The sequence below is a fragment of the Chelonia mydas genome, chromosome 8, assembly GCF_015237465.2.
Source record: "Chelonia mydas isolate rCheMyd1 chromosome 8, rCheMyd1.pri.v2, whole genome shotgun sequence".
NCBI classification, from domain to species: Eukaryota; Metazoa; Chordata; order Testudines; family Cheloniidae; genus Chelonia; species Chelonia mydas.
In genome coordinates, this window is record NC_057854.1 from 43,078,320 (window position 1) to 43,101,301 (window position 22,982).

A 22,982-nucleotide genomic window follows, 5' to 3' on the forward strand; every position below is an offset into this window, starting at 1 on the left:
CCAAAAAGGACCCCAAAAAGAAGTCTCAAGGTTATTGAAGGAGGGGTTGTGGCACTGCTATCTTTACTTCTGTGCTGCTGCTGGCAATGGTGCTGCCCTCAGAGCTGGTCAGCTGGAGAGCAGTGGCTGCTAGCTGGGAGCCCAGCTCTGAAGGCAGAGCTGCCACCAGCAGCACCGCAGAAGGAAGGATGGCCTGGTGTGGTATTGCCACCTTTGCTTCTGCGCTGCTGCCTGCAGAGCTGGACTCTCAGTCAGCAGCAGGCACTCTCCAGCCACCCAGCTCTGAAGGCGGCAGCACAGAAGTAAGAGCGGCATGGTATGGTATTGCCACCCTTACTTCTGTGCTGCGGCTGACGGGGAAGGGTTTCAGAGCTGGGTATCTGGCCATCAGCCGCTGCTCTCCGGTTGCCCAGCTCTGAAGGCAGCACAGAAATAAGGGTGGCAATATTGTGACCCCCCTAAAATAACCTTGCCAGCCCCCTGCAACTCCCTTTTGGGTCAGGACCCCCAATTTGAGAAATGCTGGTCTCCCCTGTAAAATCTGTAAAATATAGGGAAAAAGTATACAAAAGACCAGATTTCACTGTCTGTGACATGTTTTTTACGGCCATGAATTTGGTAGGTCTCTAGTTATAAATAACTCAATATAGAGAAGGAACAGTCTGTACTGAAATTGAGCAAATACTACTAGGGAACAATACATCTGATAGCCAAGTTTTCTGTTCTGATCTTTTTCACCCATAGATAGCTAGAATATTTCCTGATTTTTTGGAATTGATCAGATGCAGGTGTTCCAAAGTTATCGTGTTTCACACAGCCAACTAATCTGTTGTTTTCACGACAGCTACTTAAGAAAATAAGGATGGCCATATTGGGTTAGACCAAAGGTCCATCCAGCCCAGTATCCTGTCTGCTGACAATGGCCAATACCAGGTGCCCCAGAGGAAGAGAACCTAACAGGTAATGATCAAGTGATCTCTCTCCTGCCATCCAGCTCAACTCTCTGACAAACAGAGGCTAGGGACACCATTCCTTACCCATCCTGACTAATAGCCATTAATGAACTTAACCTCCATGAATTTATCTAGTTCTCTTTTAAACCTGGTTATAGTCCTAGCCTTCACAACCTTCTCAGGCAAGGAGTTCCACTGATTGACTGTGTGAAGAACTTCCTTTTATTTGTTTTAAACCTGCGGCCCATTAATTTCATTTGGTGGCCCCTAGTTCTTATAGTATGGGAACAAGTAAATAACTTTTCCTTATTCACTTCTCCACACCAGTCATGATTTTATATACCTCTATCATATCCCCGCTTTGTCTCCTCTTTTCCAAGCTGAAAAGTCCTAGCCTCTTTAATCGCTCCTCATATGGGACCCGTTCCAAACCCCTAATCATTTTAGTTGCCCTTCTCTGAACCTTTTCTAATGCCAGTATCTCTCTTTTGAGATGAGACCACATCTGTATGCAGTATTCAAGATGTGGCATACCATGGATTTATATAAGGGCAATAAGATATTCGCCATCCCTTTTTAAATGATGCCTAACATCCTGTTTGCTTTTTTGACTGCCGCTGTACACTGCGTGGACATCATCAGAGAACTATCCACAATGACTCCAAGATCTCTTTCCTGATTACTTGTAGCTAAATTAACCCCCATCATATTGTATGTATAGTTGCGGTTATTTTTTCCAATGTGCATTACTTTACATTTATCCACATTAAATTTCATTTCCCATTTTGTTGCCCAAAAACTTCGTTTTGTGAGATCTTTTTGAAGCTCTTCATGGTCTCCTTTGGACTTAACTATCTTGATCAGTTTAGTATCATCTGCAAGCTTTGCCACCTCACTGTTTACCCCTTTCTCCAGATTATTTATGCATACATTGAATAAGATTGGTCCTAGGACTGACCCTTGGGAAACACGACGAGTTACCCCTCTCCATTCTGAAAATTTACCTTTTATTCCTACCCTTTGTTCCCTGTCTTTTAACCAGTTTTCAATCCATGAAAGGATCTTCCCTCTTATCCCATGACAACTTAATTTACATAGGAGCCTTTGGTGAGGGACCTTGTCAAAGGCTTTGTGGAAATCTAAGTACACTATGTCCACTGGATCCCCCTTGTCCACATGTTTGTTGACCCCTTCAATGAACTCTAATAGATTAAAAAGAAAAGGAGTACTTGAGGCACCTTAGAGACTAACTAATTTATTTAAGCATAGGCTTTCGTGAGCTACAGCTCACTTCATCGGATGCATTCAGTGGAAAATACAGTGGGGAGATTTATATATATAGAGAACATGAAACAATAGGTGTTACCATACACACTGTAACGAGAGTGATCACTTAAGCAGCAGGAGAGTAGTGATAATCAAGGTGGGCCATTTCTAGCAGTTGACAAGTCTTTTTTTGAAGTTTTTTTGTTGCAATTCTTCAACAAAAAAACTCCAAAAAGAGACTGCTGAATTGGAATTAATTTGCAAACTGGATACGATTAACTTAGGCTTGAATAGAGACTGGGAGTGGATGGGTCATTACAAAATGTAAAATTATTTCCCCTTGTTTATTCCCCCCCCCCGGCCACTGTTCCTCAGACGTTCTTGTCAACTGCTAGAAATGGCCCACCTTGATTATCACTACAAAATGTCCCCCCCCCCGCTGGTAATAGCTCACCTTTAAGTGAGCACTCTCGTTACAGTGTGTATGGTAACACCCATTGTTTCATGTTCTCTATGTATATAAATCTCCACACTGTATTTTCCACTGAATGCATCCGATGAAGTGAGCTGTAGCTCACGAAAGCTTATGCTCAAATAAATGTGTTAGTCTCTAAGGTGCCACAAGTACTCCTTTTCTTTTTGCGAATACAGACTAACACGGCTGTTACTCTGAAACCTCTAATAGATTAGTAAGACATGATTTCCCTTTACAGAAACCATGTTGACTTTTGCCCAACAATTTATGTTCTTCTATGTGTGACAATTTTATTCTTAACTATTGTTTCAACTAATTTGCCCGGTACTGACGTTAGACTTACCGGTCTGTAATTGCTAGGATCACCTCTAGAGCCTTCTTAAATATTGGCGCTACATTAGCTATCTTCCAGTCAGTGGGTACAGAAGCTAATTTAAAGGACAGGTTACAAACCACAGATAATAGTTCAGCAATTTCACATTTGAGTTCTTTCAGAACTCTTGGGTGAATGCCATCTGGTCCCGGTGACTTGTTACTGTTAAGTTTCTCAATTAATTCCAAAACCTCCTCTAATGACACTTCAATCTGTGACAATTCCTCAGATTTGTTACCTACAAAGGACAGCTCAGGTTTGCGAACCTCCCTAACATCCTCAGCCGTGAAGACTGAAGCACAGAATTAATTTAGTTTCTCTGCAATGACTTTACTGTCTTTAAGTGCTCCTTTTGTATCTCGATCGTCTAGGGGCCCCATTGGTTGTTTAGCAGGCTTGCTGCTTCTGATGTACTTAAACATTTTGTAATTACCTTTTGAGGTTTTGACTAGCTGTTCTTCAAACTCCTTTTTGGCTTCTCTTTTTACATTTTTACACTTAATTTGGCAGTTTTTATGCTCCTTTCTATTTATCTCACTAGGATTTGACTTCCATTTTTTAAAAGATGCCTTTTTATCTCTCACTGCTTCTTTTACATGGTTGTTAAGCCACAGTGGCTCTTCTTTAGTTCTTTTACTGTGTTTTTTAATTTGGGATATACATTTAAGTTGAGCCTCTATTATGGTGTCTTTGAAAAGTGTCCATGCAGCTTGCAGGGATTTCACTCTTGTCTTTTAATTTCTGTTTAACTAACCTCCTCATTTTTGCACAGTTCCCCTTTCTGAAATTAAATGCCACAGTGTTGGGCTGCTGAGGTGTTTTTCCCACCACAGGAATGTTAAATGTTATATTGTGATGGTCACTATTTCCAAACGGTCCTATTACAGTTACCTCTTGGACCAGATCCTGTGCTCCATTCAGGACTAAATCGAGAATTGCCTCTCCCCTTGTGGGTTCCTGTACCAGCTGCTCCAAGACGCAGTCATTTAAAGTATCGAGAAATTTTGTCTCTACATTTCGTCCAAAGGTGACATGTACCCAGTCAATATGGGGATAACTGAAATCCCCCATTATTATGGAGTTCTTTATTTTGATAGCATTTCATAGTCACTATCACTGTCCTGGTCAGGTGGTTGATAATAGATCCCTACTGTTATAGTCTTATTAGAGCATGGAATTACTATCCATAGAGATTCTATGGAACATGTGAATTCATTTAGGATTTTTACTTCATTTGATTCTTAGTGTGTGTACCACAGGAGATGACTAAGCACTGGGCAGGCAACATTGCAATAAAATTCAAAAATGGTTAGCAGTAGCATTTACCTAACTGTACCTTTACAAAAGCAGTAGCTGAATCTCGATCACAATCCACCTGTCCATCCTTACATGTGCCTATTGCTGTAGCAGAGATGCATATTTTACATTTCTCTCAAAATCCTCTTAATCTTACCAGTGTGATGTCCCTGGAAGCTGCAGCAGCACTCATGTGCAAACTTGGCTGTCTGACAGAACTACTGCAGTCTAGGGCCCGGGCAAATGTACCAACAGAGCTGAAAAGGATTAAGAGAATATTAACCTTGCATGCAAAGTGAATATAGGAAAATCCACACACACAATTTCTGAGGCTAGCAGGCTCACAGTGAACAGCGCTGTCATTCGTCATATCAGGACTTACAGTTATGTTCTGGCTCTGAGCCGGAGATCCTTTTCATCACGTGGCTTGCTATTACATATGCTTCATTCTGCTTAGCTCACAAGGCCTTAAGTTACGTTCATGCATTGCAGGAGGCACAAGGAGAGAGACAAACTCTCGGGGATCACACTGGGGTGTATCCTTGTCTCTCCACCCCTCAAGAGATATGGTCAGCCTGGAACTTGGAAACCTGATCTACATCAAGTTTCAGGCACATCAAAACCCTTTCCATGAAGATAAGAGCAGTTTTTAATTAACTGAAGGCACGAAGGAGAAGAGATAGCTGCCAAGATAACAGGTAGGAGGAGGAACAGCAGTGATCCAATCATCATTCCTCTAAGAAAGTTTCAGAAGACCATTTATTCACATTTAAACAGTTTCACATTCTGCAACCTATGTCCTACATTTATAGTTGGCGGTGGAGGGGGAGAGAGATAGCAATCCGACTCTTCTTTCCAGCCTCTCCAGCTTACCATGCCCATTATATAAACTCATTACGCCCCCAAACTCACATGACCTTCCTCATTCCCAGCCTTTACCATATCCACATTCACCACTTGTCACACCCAGCTTGTCAGGTCTTTCCAAATTTCTCAGATGCATCAGCAGGTGGGAGTCTTGGCAAGAAGCATATTATTATTTATATAAATAAAAAAAAAGGGGGTTCTCCCCTTTTCCCTCATTTGCCTCCCCTTATTTTCCACTGGCTGTTGCTCCCCAATTATCTGTTCTCCATTTTCCTCCCTCTCACTGTTCCACTAGAATCCACTGTGATGTGTCTGAGGTTAGCTTTAGTAAGTTTTGCTTCTCTACTCATACTCTTCACAGAAAGTAGAAATGCTGTGGGAGCATCAACACAAAACTTACTAAAGCCAATGAATTCCACAGTGAATTCATCTTAGCTCAGCCACAATGCAGGACGAGACAGGGTATATCTAGATAAGGAAAAACGTGTTAGCAAACGACAAACAAGCATTAGCTAACCCTGAGCTAACTCGTGACTTTTTCTGTAGTATAGATACAAGCTAATATTTTTACTTCAATTTAGCCAACTGAGGTCAACCCTTGGCTCCCCAGTTGGTCTGAGCACTTAGTCTAGCACTTTAAGCTGTCCCAAACTGGACAAGCAAAAATCGCTAGTCATTTTTTAAAATACTGATGAACATTCCCTTCAATAGCACATTCGAGAATCAGGAAAATAAACCATTTTGTGTACACTGAGATGAGTATGAGCCCTTTCCATCTCGCTTTTTAACAACATTTGGCATTTTATTTTGAAGAATTATTTCCCTTTACTATTTCACTTCACTCACTCGTTTGTTCCCTACTATGCCCTTCAACAGCATCTTACTCAACATGCTGAACTCCTACACTGATGGTTTTTTCTTCTCGCTTGTGCTAACTGCATCAAATGGGTTCACTCTACAAGTCCTTCAGTCCCGTATCCTCTATCACACTACATGCTAACGTGTTCCTTTATGACATCCCACTATTTCTTCTTGGGTTGGCCTCTTTTTCCTTCCGTCTTGATCTGTTAGATGCTTATCCACATAGTTGTCAGTACTGCATTTTACATAACCAAACCATGTGAACCTGCACTCCCTCATTTTTTCCATTTCTGAGTGTTACTTTGAGCTTGCTGCCAACATACTCCTTCCTCATGTGGACTCTTTTGTTTACAGTGCTCATCCATCTCAACATTCGCATTTCTGTGGAAGTGATCATTTGCTCATGTTTCTTCTTTATTGCCCAATACTCCCAGCCATACTTTCAAACTGGATAGACCACAATTCTATAGATTTTCCCTTTTAATCTTATTGGTATCTTCCTGTCACACATTACACCACTTATCTCTCTCCATTTGAGCCATGCATTTATTATCCAAGCTCTGATTTCATCATCCCTTTCCCCAGAGTCTGGAGCCCAGATACTTGAAACTTTGCGTTTTCGGTATTGTCTGCCCACCTAGTTTCAACCATTATTCTTCAGCATTCACATTACATGCCACATACTTTTTTTTTCCTCCTCTGCTTATTTTGCATCCATGTCTCTCTAACACATCTCTCCATTTATCAAGATCCTCTTCTAAACTATATTTCCCCTCACTGCATAGAAGGATATCATCTGCAAACAACATGCATCAAGGGATCTCCATCTGTATGTTCCTTGTGAGGGTACCAGGACGAGGATAAACAAGATGTTCCCTGATGTTTGGTAAATGCTAAATACTTTTTTGCAATATTCATCAACAGCCTTCAGAAAAGTTTGAGCACATGCTTAAGTGCTAGCCTTCAATTAGGAATGCTCTCCTGAACCAGCGCTAGAATGGGTACCACCATCTTGTGAATTCAACACAACGAACACTTATGAGTGAAAAATAGGAAAGCTAAATATCTTTTAAAACCATGACCCCGATTCAGCAAAACACTTAAAAGGGACATGTTTAGTTTATCATTCCTATACAGCAATGTACATCAGCAACAGAAGTGACAGTTTTCTGAATCAGGGTCCACGTTATCAGATGCCCTGCACAACTTGCAGAAATTCCTAGATTCTAGCAAACCAAGTTCCACTAACAATTCGTAACTCCACCCATTCTCCTCCCTTCAACATCCAATGACATTTGACTCCATTCACTAACCACACCCATCTCTCCAATTACTTCATCCATTCCCCTTTCCTTCCAGGCTTTCAGACAGTTCTGTAAACTTACCTGATAGGCACAAGAAGAAATTTGATATTCTCACCAATTTCATTTAATGTTTTAGAATTAAGTTTTCATTCACAGAATTAAATTGGAGCCTAATGGGTCTACTGTGAAAAACTTTCAAATATATGCTATGTTCATGAAAACATTTCAGAGTAATGAGATTAAGATTTTTTTTTTTTTAAATAAAATCATCATGGATTGGGGTGGGGTTTTGAGCTGGAAAAATGTACATTTTCAACATCTATTAACTGTACAGATTTTGAAGATTTTGCCCCAAAATAAATTGTATCTACATAATCTAGCAATGTTATTTGAAAACCCTTACCACACTCCCATCAAAATGTTAAAAATAGGTATTTCAGTAAACTCCCAGGATATGGTTGTCCATAATGCCTGTATTTTATCTGCATTTTGTGTCTCAGATTGGGAACAACTATTCAGTCTCATACCCCATTTAGGCAAGCGAAACACACCTTTTTCAAAAAGGAGAAGTGAACCAGCAACCAAAAAAGTTCATACCAGAAGACAGAAACAAACATGAACACTGGGTTCGAGATAGGAGAAGGTGAAACAAGAAATCACTACCAAAATTAAAAAAAAAAAAATTCTTTAGTTTTTTCCCCAAGGAAAGGCCAAATTTTCTTACCGTGCTACCACCAAGAACTGGTCTATCTGTTTGTCTATTAGCGGATTAAATGCTTCCCAAACCTTTGTTTCAAGTTTTGATTGATCTCTTCCATCTTCTTCACCTGGTTGAAATGCAAGTTAGAAATGTTTTGGCATAGCAGCTTTCAGAAAGAATAAAAGTTTTTTCTCTTCTGTATTTCATCTCACCCCAAAATTATGTAACTGCCAGGCCCTTGGTCTATTAAAGCACTTTATCTTGCTGTTTGTGTCGCCATGGCTGGAAAGCCTTTCATCCATTTGCCTGTGGCAACTGCACCCCAGCTACACAGCTATCTGCTCTGCCACGGTTATTGCAAGATATATGCTATGTTCCCACCATAGCTGTGTCCCTAGACCACACTGGATCAGCTTTCACTAGTAGTCAGGATATCTGGTAAACTTTTCTAAGTCTGTTCATATCCACGCTATCCCATAATAATGTCCATTTTCAAGTCTTGTGGCACATGGAGAAGTGGACTTGTAACTGCTGCCCAGACAATATGGTCACCTGATCAGTGATAATGGGATGTGGGCCAAAAGTGCAATACAATGACAGTCTGGACAACTTTTTCACCATGTCATGCAGAAAAAGTTGGCCTATATGTTTCGTGTGTTACGTCTATAGAAAGATGTTGCATACTTGAATATTTTTTAATCAAAAATGTATTCTTACATATCATCACTGTATTTTCCATTCTAAAAATGACCCAAGCAACCCCTAGAAATACCAGGAAGTTCATGCTGGAGCATAAAGTTCAAACATACCATGTGATTGACAATGATACCAGAATGCTGAGAATTTGGGATCTTTCCACACAGTATGCATATCACACTCATTTGTCCATTAAATAAATTTTTAATGCACACCTTCATTGCTATTATTCCTTCACTTCTCCTCCACTTTAAGGCTTGCCACATTTTACAGTCTCTATATTAGTGTACCTCTTTTTCCTCTATCAAACCTTTTACTTTCACCTTCCCTGTGTCATTTGCCCCATTGTTCCCCTACATTTTTTACCTTTCTTCCTCCCATTCTTTTTCTCTCCCTTCATCACAAAAACTCTCTCCAGTCCCCACAATACACATTCATCAACTGATGGGGGGGGGGGGGGGGGGGGGAGTGGAGCTGTATGAAGGACATCAGCACACAGTTTGGTAAATATTTTCCTCGACCATCTTCCCTCACTATAGTTTCTTCTCTTCCCAGCCCAGCAAACATTGGCCTCCCGTTTGTTCTCTAGAAGATCCTTCTTCCCCCAGCCCTCTCTTCCCAATGTGTGGAGAGGACTGTTCATAAAGGTTAACTCTTCCTCCTCTAATGCTGGGAGGCTAGCCCAGTTGTAGCTGAAACATACCAGTTTCCCAAGCAGAGCAAACAAACGCTGCGCTGTGATCTACCCCTTCTGCCTGGTCTAAAACTAAGCTAAACAATGTCAGCAAGCACAGATCAAAGCACAATGTTACTTCACACCTCTGGCCAGAAGAATGGCACAAGCAGAAGATTTGATGGAGATCCTTGTACTGTGGTTCACAGCTGTTCCCCACCCCCAGAGAAGGGAAGGAAAGAACACCCTCACCCCCACCCCCGGCCCAGGAGAGAGATAGAAAACCGGAGGGGATAAGAGGGAATATCTGTTTGCTTCCCCTCCTTCAGGGCCTGGGAGTGTCTGAAAGCAAACATCCCCAGAGTTCCAGCTCCCTTTCCTTGGGCATGCAGGAAAAGGGACAATGAATCCTACAGTTCTTCTCCCTTACATGCATCAGGAGACGGCGGTAAATCCCCACAATTTCCTTTGTCCTGGAATGCCAGCAAATCCTTAATCGCTCCTGCTCTATAAGTGAGAGTTCCAGCATCACAGCCAAAAGTGATGGGTGGCTAGATGGCTGTTGGGAGTGAGCACCCAGGAGTAATGAGCAGACAGTATTTAATGGGCGACGGGTTGAGAAGGACCATTGGTGTGAGGAGAGGGTTGATTCAGAACACAAAAACACCTTTTATGGGCGTGGTGAAAATTTGGCAATTCTCAGACATCTTATTTAAAAAAAAAAAAAAAAGGCTCAGAGGGAACCAATTAATCCAATTTGTTTCAACAGCTTTTATGACCTGGACAGCTGCCCACTTGAGCTTGGACTGAAACCCAACTAATTGCCTTCAGCTGGTAACACCACATTAGCCTCTAAGAAACCACGACATAGTCCCCACCATGTGACCTTGAGGTGAAAGATTCCGTAAGCCATGAGCCAACAGACCATTCCAAAAACAAAAACAAAACAAAAAAAGGCCATTTTCAACAAGGTATCTTGACAACTCTAACAAAATCATGGAAATTACCTTCTTTTAATAAGTCTGTTATATCTGCCTGGTATCTGTTTCCAACTCGAATCTCTCCTTTATCAGCCAGGAGAGTCTTTTGTTGTGGATCATACACTAGTGAATAAAAGAAGAAATCCTAAAAACAAAACAAAAAAAAGACAAAAGGCAAGCAACATTAACAACGTTATTGGTAGCTAGCGGCCAGTTTTTATCTATATTTTTTTAATCAGGTGGATGAACTACGAACCAAACACCAGTCTTAAAAAACAAAATGAAATGCTATGACTTTCTTGTGAAAATAAAACAATACTCCTCCAAAATGGCTTCATTTACTTAGGAACACATATACAGTTGTTACAGCTAACATAAGCACAATTTCCTCGTGTGATGCAAATGGGGGTCTGGCACCACAGTGATCAACATCCCGGAAAAAGGTGACACATACACGGTATAAGGATCAAAACAAAACCATTAAAATCAATACACGATGGTAGTGAATTCTCCTCCTCTCGCAGAAGACTACATGATATGGCACTGCTGAGGCAATTAAAAATGCGACTGTGCCTTGCAATATTCCAGAGAGCAACCAATAAGCCCTTTGGCAGCTACCTACACTGCGAGGGTATGTGGACTCCTCTCACAACATACTTTTCCTGCTGCCCATACATGGAGCTGTAAAGGGCAGGGAAAATAAAGCAGTGCTGCAGAATGGCGGCATTGTGCACTCCAGCTCACTTTGAGCCTCAATGGGGACAATAAGTTGTACAAGCCCAAGGAACGGAAGAAGCCGTCGCTAGGTCACAATGCACATTCAACCACTTGGTAGACTACTGTAGCCTGAAGGCTTACAACTGCAAGTCACTTCTGCTTCCTGAGCCCCACTTGCATGCACAAACACATACCACACGCACATCCAGGGTTGATAAAAAAGGATCTATGAAGTTTCCCCCATCTCGCTGTATTTCTATTGCACCAATAATCATGGTATCCAGTTACCAAATCCAAGAACTTTAAACTTTTGAATAGTCTCGATAGCAAGGAAAGAGTCAATCCTGATCTCCTGCAGCAGACGGAACACCCATCCTATTTCCACTTTAGACTGAACTCTCCAAGCCTGTTAAGAGTCTTATTTTGTGTCTTGCACAGTATGGAGCACGACGCTGGTGCTTAACAAAGGCCTGATCCTAAGCCCATTCATGAAAATGGGAGCATTCGTTTGGACTTGAATAGTCATTGGAGCAGGGCCTATATGAATCTAAATGAGAATATCGGGCCTAATTCTCATGCACACTAATGGTGCTTTACATCACTCTGACAGTATAAAGGGGCCCCAGTGAGGGTGTAAATGTAATTGATGCCAGAGCAGTGCAAGGCAGCTTTAGTGCTGATCAGGATTAGGCTCATCATCTTGTCCGTTATAAAACATTTAAGTCAGTATTGTCACAAACAAGAGTAAAGGGAGTTTTTGTTCTGCATGTCTCAGTATTACAAACGTGAGTGTTTTATTTGTGTTTCAGCCCCAAAAGTATCCATCTCTAGTGTAACAGTCATCATTTTCAGGCAGATTGCCCAGAAAATTCTCAAGCAAAGCAATGTAGCATGTCATGCTATAGGCTCAGGAGGCCAGATACTCCAGTCCACTCCTTAAAGCAGTGAAATGGCCAGAGAAGAATACTGCTTGTGCAGATGAACTTTCTGCTAGCAGTGAGATGGTTCTGCCACCAGTTCTGACATCTACCCTCCACCCCTGCCAATATGGGAAAGAGGGGACATGTCAGCAGTAGGGCATAGGCAGAATGTACGTGCAGCATGCTATTACAACACAGACCCCAGTTCTGATTTGTAACGTCTCTTCAGTCAAGATTTTCAAAAATTGGAATCTAAAGGCTTCTAGCTGTATATTTCAGCACCTAAGTAAACAGACAGATTTTCTAAAGTGCCTTGTAACCATCGCCTCCCATGACCTCTATTGGCAGCATTTGGGTGCTCACCACACTTTGGAAGATCAGATCTGATCCAGGAGCCAACTCTAGCATCCATTTTTAAAAACTTCAGCCTTGGAAAAAATGGTGTGTCATGTGGGATTTGCATTTTTAGTGTCCTGTTGTAACTCTTTTACATTTTTTTCCCTCTGCCAGTACGTTGGCTACTGTACGTTTCATTGGCTAGAGAAGGTAGATATTTACTTACTGAAACTCCCAAACACATTTCTATTTAAAAAAAAACCAAAAACAAACAAAAAGAAAAGGAGTACTTGTGGCACCTTAGAGACTAATCAATTTATTTGAGCATTGCTTACGAAAGCTTATGCTCAAATAAATTGGTTAGTCTCTAAGGTGCCACAAGTACTCCTTTTCTTTTTGCGAATACAGACTAACACGGCTGTTACTCTAAAACAAACACACACTTTCCATTTCTGTTTAGGAAGAAAAACCCAACCCTCTCTACTGTTCTCATCCTTGTTCCCAAAAGAAATATGCAAAGTTCTGTTTTTCTTAAGTTTGGTAGCAGATTCATCAACATAAAGATCTAAAATACTGAAAATTGCCTTGACTTACAGTCCTCCTCTCACCCATTAGAAGGAAGATGGACACCTGGGATCCCTGAGCAAGGGAGCCTGTTGCCCCAAGCTATGGTACAAAGCCCCTGCCATCTTCCTCCAAGACACCACTGGGAAGAACACAAGTTCTTCTCACAAGCTGCATGCTGCTCGTTTAACAGGCTTTTCAAAAACCTACTCCTATGGAATTAAGTTTGTAGCAATGTAGTCTCACTCCTACTGGAGTCCAAATGCAAAGCATACTCCAGGGAAGCTGAGAGTTCCGTCATCTCAAAAGGCCAGATGGACTCTTCTGCACCACATGGTAGTGGAAGTCACATTAGACCATTTTTAGAAGAGTCAAAACGCTGGAAAAAGTTACATTCAAACCTACACAGGAAATGGTACAGTCCTTTCACAAAGTCTGTGCTCATTTTAGCCGTAAAAACTGTATATACCTCTTTCACAGCACTTCTTGAAAGGAAGAGAAGAGAAAATTAAAAATATATAAAATATCATTTATGCTCAACATGTTTAGAAAAAATCAAAATGGATTGCTGGAATTAGAATTGAACTATGAAGAAAATGAGGTGTGGCAGATGTGTTCTGAATGTCCCTTTCTGACCCTGACCCCACCCTAGTTTGTCAGTAATGTTAGCCAAAGACCAAAGCCAAAGGAAATTACAGAAAAGTAGGGAAAGGGAAATGGCCAGAAAAAAATATGGCTGAAATGGACAGGAAAATATTTTGTTGTTTGCAGTGTTATTGTGGCTGTATTGGACTGAGGATCTTTTACTGGACCAACTCCAGCTGGTGAAAGACACAAGCTTGCACAGAGTATGAAGGAATGTCTCTTTCAGTAGCAAAAGTTGGTCCAATAAAACGATATTCTCCCCCTTCCCCCCACATCTCTTTAAGGAAGACACAGAAATCAAGAGATGTTGGTTGTACACATCTAATCTAAGGTCAGAAACACTAATTAGCTAACTGTCTTGCTAATTAGATTTCACCAGCTCAATTAAAACACATTTGAAAGATACTACAGTTTATTTTTCCGATCCGGATCCGATGAAGTGAGCTGTAGCTCACGAAAGCTTATGCTCAAATAAATTGGTTAGTTTCTAAGGTGCCACAAGTACTCCTTTTCTTTTTACCACCTATTATGAATTTATGGGAGGGCAATTGTCTCCTATTCTCCCCACTCTCTTCAGCCCTTTCTTTTCATTGCTCTCTCCATTGTCCACACCCACAAGTTTTCTAAAACTCTTCATTTCTCTCTATCTTCTATGTCTACTAAGTTTGTTAGCACTGAAACAGGTCCTTGCTGTGGTAACAGAACACCTTCATGAAACCTCTCTTATTGGGTGAAGTTTCTTCCCAAAGTGCCTGCTCAGTTTTAAAAATAGCCAACATCACTCAGCCCAGAATTCTGACAGTTCAAAGGGAAAGTTACCAGGGTTCTCATCCCAGATCTGCACCTAAACTGCTGCATGACCGTGGGCACGTCAGTTCCCCTCTGCCTCAGTTTATCCGTCTCTACAATGGGGATAAATATACTTCTTTCCTTTGAAAAGTTTCTCAAGATCTGTAGGATGAAGAGCACTAAGCAACTGAGTATTATCGAATTATGGAACTAACTAGGCTTTCTAAACTTGCGCTTTCAATTGGCATTTTCTCAGCTACCTGCTGCTGGTGACCATTTTCTGAATTCAATGGGCCTTGTTTAACACCCTGTCCATTTGGCAGCCTTAGGTGAGACTTGCCATGTTTCTAGTTTAACATTCTGAAAAGAAAATTGAATATTCAGCAATTAAGTAACTTTTTTAAAAAAATCTTAAACATGAATAATAGATTCAATTTAATTTTCTGACTATTAAACAAGTATTAAAGTAGGTTAGAAATGTGTTTATAAGAAAGCTTGATCAAGGAAGAGATTCCAGTTTACAATGTGCAAGACCTGTTTTCATTTTTTAAACAAGTTAACAGCTGTTGCCATAATGTTTTCAATCAATAGATTTTTCCTGTCTCTGATACTTATGTAACATTTAAGTCTGCTCAAAGGACAACATCACCCTTGCAGATGTTTGTAATGCTACTTTCATACTAAAATTCCCTTTTACTTCGCCATATAAATAAAATTAAAAAAAAAACTTGCTAATCTCTGAAACGAAGCTCCCAGACTGTCAGGTCAAATTCCAATAAGATTGCTGACACCAGAGGGCAGCTCAGAGATGTCAATTGTAACTAAAATTAAACACACATAAATGTGTTAATATAAGATTAAGGCTGCACAGTTTAAATTCACAAAAATACCAGAAAGTAAGGTCCAAGGCCTAAATCTTAAGCAGATACTAGTGGTTTGGAATGCCCCAATTTTTAGGTGTTCAGCTGGAAACACCTTTAATAGGCCCGACATCCAGAGGGTGGGTGCTTGACATTTCCTAAAAAGCAATCTGGATAACCGAAAATTGAGTCACTAGCAAAAATGTAGCCCTAGGGTTCCAATATAATGTTAATTCAGCCAATTTAAATAGCTTCTATATCCTATGATGTATATATTCTACAGCATCAAATAATATAGTATGCGGTGCATTTAATCAGAAAAATAATATAAAATTTTCCAGTGTGCACAATATGACAAACTGTCTTTGCATCCATCAGCCTAGAAAGTGAGAGTATGTGCACTAACGTCATAGAAGAGATGAGGCTTCAATGACCTCTGTTAAAACTTCAGCAGATGTCCACTGAGTTTGTTCACAAGTAATTTTGTAATTGTCTAAAATCTTTGTTTTCTCTTTCGCAGGCTTACTACAGCACATGCTCCTCATCAAGAAGAATGAATAAAAATTCTGAAGGAGTCTCACTACCACTGAAAGTCTAATCCTAGCTTCAAGTTTGACGCTTTAGCAGTTATGTTGTTGCATTAAAAATAGATTGGTTAGAAAAATTAATTTATGAATGGATACCCCCCCCCAAAAAGAGGGGTATTTCCCACACACACACACACTTTCCTATAACTCAAGAATAGATTTGATTGAACCTTCCAGAAATAATTTAACTTTGAAGAGATACCAACCAAAATTTCAGCCTCAGTAGGTAGTTTCAGAAAATGACCTTGCAAAAATAGGGCAAACTGTTTTGCAGTCTCAACTATAATGATTGCTAACAGCAACTTTTATTATATATTTCAGTTTATTCCTGTCAACAGGTGAATCTTAATCTTTGAACTTTCAGACTACTGGGCTGACAAAATAAGTATGGTTTCTTTTATAAGAGGAGGAATGGTTTAGTGTTGTCACAAATATATATTTAAACAATGGGCTTTGCCTGCTAGAGCCACAAAAATTTTTACAGCAAAATGAAAATTGCAGAACCAGACAATTTTATTGACCTTAATGTTTTTTAGTGGCCCTGACAACACCCAATAAACCCCAGAAATGAGAAAAGAAGAAAACCTCATAACTGGGCTACTTGCAGAGAGCCACCAATACTAAACTGTGGGAAAATAACCTGGTGAAGCTTTGCAATTCGCAAAATGGATTCATACCTCCCGTTCCAGATATGACTTAAGGGATTCTGTCTCATTTAACAGAGTAACGCTGCATTTGCCTCTAAAAAAGAAAGAAATCACATTTTATGAAAAAAATACATTAAACTTAGGATATATACAATGGTATTACTAACTTTTGCATAAAGTTTATTCTTACACAGGAAGAATACTGGACTAACATTGCACTGTTTGCTTCTTGACTAAATAGTGCTAGAAGAATTAAGTCATTACCTTATGTGCGTGGCAGGTAAAGATTCCAGCTGTCGTGAGAGAAACAGTTCTCTATGCCTTAGCTGATGTTTCTGTTTCTCTGGTAAATCAACCATTTCTGGGTTTTCCATCTCTTCTTCCATTTCCCCTAGTTACACAAGGGGGAAAAAAAGCTTAATATCACACACATTGCAAATGGTACCGCTTGCCCAATTGGAATGCATTCTCACAAGACCACAATTAAACCATAAATAACCACAATACATGGTACCTAAGTCATTTTCCTCTATGTCTCTTACTGCTGTAGCCAAGAGTTGCAGCCAATTGAAATAGGCAGCTCACACCAACCACAGCATTAAGTAGAATGACAGAACAAGTTTGGTGATGCCAACTAAATGCCTAGGGCCAACCTTGCCAGCTACTGTAATGGCACTACTAATATCCAACAGCAGGCAGCGCTACCCCACGCAAAGCCATTTGCGCGCCTCTGCCTAGGAGCCGGACCTGCTGCTGGTCGCTTCCAGGGCACAGCACGGTCCACAGTGCCAGGACAGAAGCCTGCCTCTGCACCCCAGCTGCACCACTACCGGGAGCCACCGGAGGTAAGCCCACGCCCAAATCCTGCACCCCGATCCCCTGCCCCAGACTTGAGCTCCCCCCCCCCCAACCCCTCATCCCCAGCCCCACCCCAGAGCCTGCACTGGCAGGCTAGAGCCCTGACCCCCTCCCACACCCCAACCCCTTGCCCCAGCCCAGAGCCCCCACCCACACCCTGAACACCTCATTCCCAGCCCCACCCCGCAGCCCTCACCCCCACACCTGTACCCTCTGCCCCAGTCCCAAGCCCCTCCCACAACCCTTGTCCCCAGCTCCATTGGGTTGCGGGCATCAACAATTTTATTCAACTGGGTCACCAGAAAAAAAAGTTTGAAAACCACTGCTCTAGTGTATTTGAAAACTTCACGCTTTTTTTAAAAAAAATGTGTATTAATCACTATTTGTCAATTAAATCTACAACACACAAAAATGAAGCCTAGCAAAAACAAATATAATCTCAAACTGCAATTTTTTTCATCTTCAACCAAGAACTTAATCCAAGTAGTGTTTTATTTGTTTGGCTTATTTTTGTAAATGTAACATGGAGGCTGTGAAGCAACACATTTCCTTTTGCGCTCGCCCTGGTGTGCACAACCTTTCAAAATAAAAAGGCACAATACAGTACATTTGAAAGAAAGACTTCCTATAAGATAACAATGAAGAAAAGCCCAACACAAAATTGCTAAAGCATTTGATAATAGAAGTGGGTAGGAACTCTGAAGAATAAAAAAAGCTGTATGCAAATATATTTGCCCCTCTTGCTGAGACTCCTTTAATACTGAAAAGCATGAATCTGATGAATTTAGACATAATAAAAGTGTAGAGAACATAGGATGAATTTAGTACTGGTATACGCAAATGGCCAACACAAAGCCCTCAGCACCACACTGAAGTTGTGCAGGGTAGGCCATGGGTGCAGTGACCACACAAAGGTACCTTTGCACACCCTGCACATGCAGAAAGACTCAGCATCTGCACTAGGGGCTGTCCCTGGCCACACACTGGGAAGCAGATTTCACCTTTGAAGCCTATGTGTGCTTCATCCTCACACAGCTCAATTACTCAGATGTTACATAAATGCAGTGGATTACCACCCTACAGAATGACCAAATGAGAAAAAGGCACTATTATAGCCTTTTAAAGAACAAATCTTCTCAGACAAATTTGACTGCTTTTATGGTGGTTACAGAATAAGTGACTATGGAACACAGTAGATGCAATATACTTGGATTTTAACAAGCATTTGATACATCGTTACATAAGAAATTAATTTTCAAGTAAGATTTTATCTAGGATTGGAACACTCAGACTGAAAACTAAAAACAAACGCTTTACACAAACAGGAACATGCAATACATCGAGTGTAGGGAGGTGCGTAAAGGGGTTCTGCAGGGATCTGTGTTAGGTCCAGTTTTATTTAACGTCTGTATTAATGAATTGGAAAAAGGATCATTACTAGTGCATTAAAAAAGTGTGTGGTTACTATGTTGGAAGGAAACTTGAACACTAGTGAAAACAAAGAAATAATAAGGTGAGATACAGGCAGATTGTCACTTCTTCTATCCAAGTTCTCAATCAATTTAGAAGAATGAAAGCTAATACACATAGGGAAAATTAATTAGAAAATGCAGATATACAACTGGAGGGAGAAAGTCGAGAAGCAACAATTATAATTATGAGAGACCTAGAGGTAGTAGGTGGCAAATTAATCAATCATCTTCATATGTACAGTGCCACTGTAATAGTCACTATAAAGAGAGAGAGAGAGAGACAAGCTTGCAATGCGATATGGATCAATGCATGGAGGAGTATATATAATCAGAGAGGGAGGAAGGGCTAAGTGCCTTTATATTCTAGGCATCACATTACTATAAAATATTAGCAATTGGAAAAAAGCTCAGAAAAAATACAAAAGCAAGCACAAAATGGACTCGAAGAGTAAAAGAGCTAATATATACATCTTGGCTAAGCAATAAGAGAAAGGGAGGCGGGACTACAATATTTGGAGAAAAGGAATTTAGCATAATATTCTTAGTTTAAGTAAGAACGATAGGAGGAGAAAATAATGAAACAGGAAAAAATATTTAGGCTGAATATCTGGAAAAAGCTATTTAAATCAGTGCTATTAACCTACAAAATCATCTAAGTAGTTGTGGAAGCCCCATCACGTGTGACTTTTATAACAAGACTGTACAAAAACTTAAGATGACATACTGAAGAATGCTTCATGTGCATAGATTGACTAGATAATCCAATACGTCTTTTCCATGTCTAATAAGCCTATAAAAATCACACGGGACCCAGAGTGCTGTGTAAGCAGGTGGTTGTTTTGTTTTTCAATCTCTACTGCGATCACCACCACAGTTATACTACATAGGATTTTTTTTTAAAGGCATAGTTCTACTGGGGGACTTCAACGTTCATGTGGGGAACGATGGAGATACCAGGAGGAACAGCCTCCCTGGTCTGGACCCGAGAGGTGAGTTGTTGTTGGACTTCTGTGCTAGTCATGGAGTCTCCATAACTAATATCATGTTTGAACACAAAGTTGCTCATAAAAGAACTTGGTACCAGAGGACTTTGGGCCGAAGACTGGAAAGGAGCTTATGCCCATTAGTTGAACCTCAGATTCAAGGAGGAACAATGTGGATTCCGTCCTGGCTGTGGAACAATGGACGAGCTCTTTGCTCTCTCACAGATACTCAAGGGGCCGTGGGAGTTTGCTAATCTGGTCTACCTTTGTTTTGTAGATCTGGAGAAAGCATATGACCATGTTCCCTGAGATATCTTGTGGGAAGCGCTGTGGGAATATGAGGTGCCGGTGCTGCTTTTGCATGCTGTCCAGTCCCTCTATTCTCTGGAATAGAATTGTGTTTGTATTCTTGGCATTAAGCAGAGTTCGTTTAAGGTGGGCGTTGGACTCCACCAAGGGTGTGTCCTGTCCCCACTCCTGTTCATGATTTTCATGGACAGGATATCAAGGCGCAGCCGAGCTGTGGAGTGCATCCGGTATGGTGACTCAGATGTGACATCTCTGCTGTTTCCAGATGATGCTGTCCTTTTTGCTCTGATGTACACTCGAACGTTTTGCTGCTAAGTGTGAAGCTGCTGGGATGAGAATCAGCACCTCCAGATCAGAGGTCAAGGTCCACTCCCAGAAGAAAGTGGACTGCTCTCTCCAGGTGTGTGGGGAGGGGGAGGAAGGAAGATAGAGCAGCAGCCCTTAGTTGATGAGTTCAAGTATCTAAGGGTCTTGTTCACAAGTGATGACAAGTGGGAGCATGAGATCAACCAGCGGATTGGTGTGGCAGCGGCAGTACCGATCCGCGGTGGTAAAGCAGGAGCTGACTACTCAGACGAAGCTCTCGATTTACAGGAAGATTTACATTTACATGATCCTGACCTAGGATCATGAACTTTGGGTAATGACCGAAAGGACGAGATCGTGGGTACAAGCGGCGGAAATGAGGTTTCTACACAGGGTGGCTGGGCTTACTCTTTGAGACAGGGCGAAGAGCTCAGCTATTCGGGAGAGCCTTGGGAGTAGAACCGCTACTTCTCCGGATCGAGAGGAGCCAGCTGCGGTGGTTTGGGCACCTGATAAGAATGCCCGTGGCAGGCTTCCATTGGAACTACAGTGAGCACATCCCACAGGGCAGAGACCAACCCAGGACATGCTGGAGGGATAATATCTCCCGACTGTCCTGGGAACGCTGGGGAACCCCCAGGATGAGCTGGAACCTGTTGCGGAGGAAAAGGAGGTCTGGGTCCTCCCTACTCTCCACACAACCCTCACCAGGAAAAAAAAAAAGTAGTATATTCTTTTTATTTATATATAGAGATAGATACATACATACACACACGCCCCAGTACATTAAAGGTTAGGAAGACGTTTCCCCTACAGGCAGGTAACGTGTTATTTTAGAATGGTCTATAATGGGGTTTCTTGCACCTCCTCTTAAGCAGCTGGTATTGGCCACTATCACAGACTGGATATTGGAATAGATGGACTACTGATCTGATATGGTATGGTGTGATAAATGAAGGGGGGGGTGACGTTATTGACATGAATTGTGACTGTATAGATCATTGTTGCAACCAAGGTCCTATAGTGGCACCAAATCTTGTACAAAGGAGGTCAAGACTGCTGAATTGGAATTAATTTGCAAACTGGATACAATTAACTTAGGCTTGAATAAAGACTAGGAGTGGATGGGTCATTACACAAAGTAAAACTATTTCCCCATGTTTATTTCCCCCCCCCAGTTCCTCAGACGTTCTTGTCAACTGTTGGGAATGGCCCACCTTGATTATCACTACAAAAGATGTCCCCCCCCGGCCCCGTTCTCCTGCTGGTAATAGCTCACCTTACCTGATCACTCTCATTACAGTGTGTATGGTAACACCCATTGTTTCATGTTCTCTGTGTATATAAATCTCCCCACTGTATTTTCCACTGAATGCATCTGATGAAGTGAGCTGTAGCTCAGGAAAGCTTATGCTCTAATAAATTTGTTAGTCTCTAAGGTGCCACAAGTCCTCCTTTTCTTTTTATGGATACAGACTAACACGGCTGCTACTCTGAAATCTATAAAAAGGTTATGATTTGCTGGTTATGATTATGCTATCTGTATGCAGGTATCATTTTTATATTTAAAGTTATAAGTATTGGCTCTATACTGTGTGTATTTCAAACTTGTGCTATGCTTCTGGGTGACACCCCGGACAGTTTGGCATCAACACTGGCTGGCCTGCTTGATGACCCATTAAGGACCACCAACTATACAAATGATCCATTGAGAGAAGGCAGATACACCTTATGACTCTCAAGGCATGCAGGGGCATGCCTACGGAGAAGACTCTAAGGCTTCCAAGCCATGTGCTGGGCAGCTTGTGTTTGGAATAAAAGCAGCACAGGCCGCATGGCAAGAGACTATAAAAGGCAGCTGCATCATCTCCATTTTGTCTTCAAACCTGCTTCTTACCTCTAGGGGAACTTTGCTACAAACTGAAGCTCTGAACAAAGGACTGAATGACCCATCCAAGCTGTGGATGTACTTCAGAGACTTGATTTGAACCTGAAGTTTATTCCATCACTGCTACAAGCCTGAACCAAGAACTTTGCCATTACTGTATGTAATTGATTCCATTTAAACCAATTTTAGCTGTCATCTATATTTCTTTCTTTTTATGAATAAACCTTTAGATTCTAAAGGATTGGCAACAGCATGATTTGTGGGTAAGATCTGACTTGTATATTGACCTGGGTCTGGAGCTTGGTCCTTTGGGATGGGGAGAACCCTTTTTCTTTTACTGGAGTACTGGTTTTCATAACCATTCATCCCCATAAGGAGTGGCGCTGGTGGTGATACTGGGCAAGTGGAGGTGTGTAACGGAATTGCTTGTATGACTCTTGGTTAGCCAGTGGGGTAAAACCGAAGTCCTCTCTGTTTGGCTGGTTTGGTGTGCCTCAGTAGTGAAGGAACACCAGCCTTGGGCTGTAAATGCCCTGCTCTAAGCAATTTGTCCTGAATTGATACTCTCAGTGGTGTCCTGCCAAAGGCCGCTTTGTTACAGGGGGTAGTTCCCTTTAAAGGGCACCCAGCCAGCCGGCTAGAACTTTTAAAAATTGA

General features: G+C 41.3%; 1 protein-coding gene across 10 annotated transcripts in view; it reads right to left on the bottom strand.

The window, feature by feature from the left end:
• MTA1 (metastasis associated 1) overlaps positions 1–22,982 on the bottom strand; it is a 150,608-nt gene that overhangs the window by 77,073 nt on the left and 50,553 nt on the right. For all 10 annotated transcript variants that reach the window (XM_037906585.2, XM_043553030.1, XM_043553027.1 and 7 more), the window contains 5 exons: positions 16,774–16,900; positions 16,540–16,603; positions 10,472–10,589; positions 8,120–8,222; positions 4,521–4,620 (listed from right to left, as the gene is read on the bottom strand). In XM_037906585.2, coding sequence (XP_037762513.1) covers positions 4,521–4,620; positions 8,120–8,222; positions 10,472–10,589; positions 16,540–16,603; positions 16,774–16,900 — 512 coding nt within the window. The remainder of the gene's footprint in view (positions 1–4,520; positions 4,621–8,119; positions 8,223–10,471; positions 10,590–16,539; positions 16,604–16,773; positions 16,901–22,982) is intronic.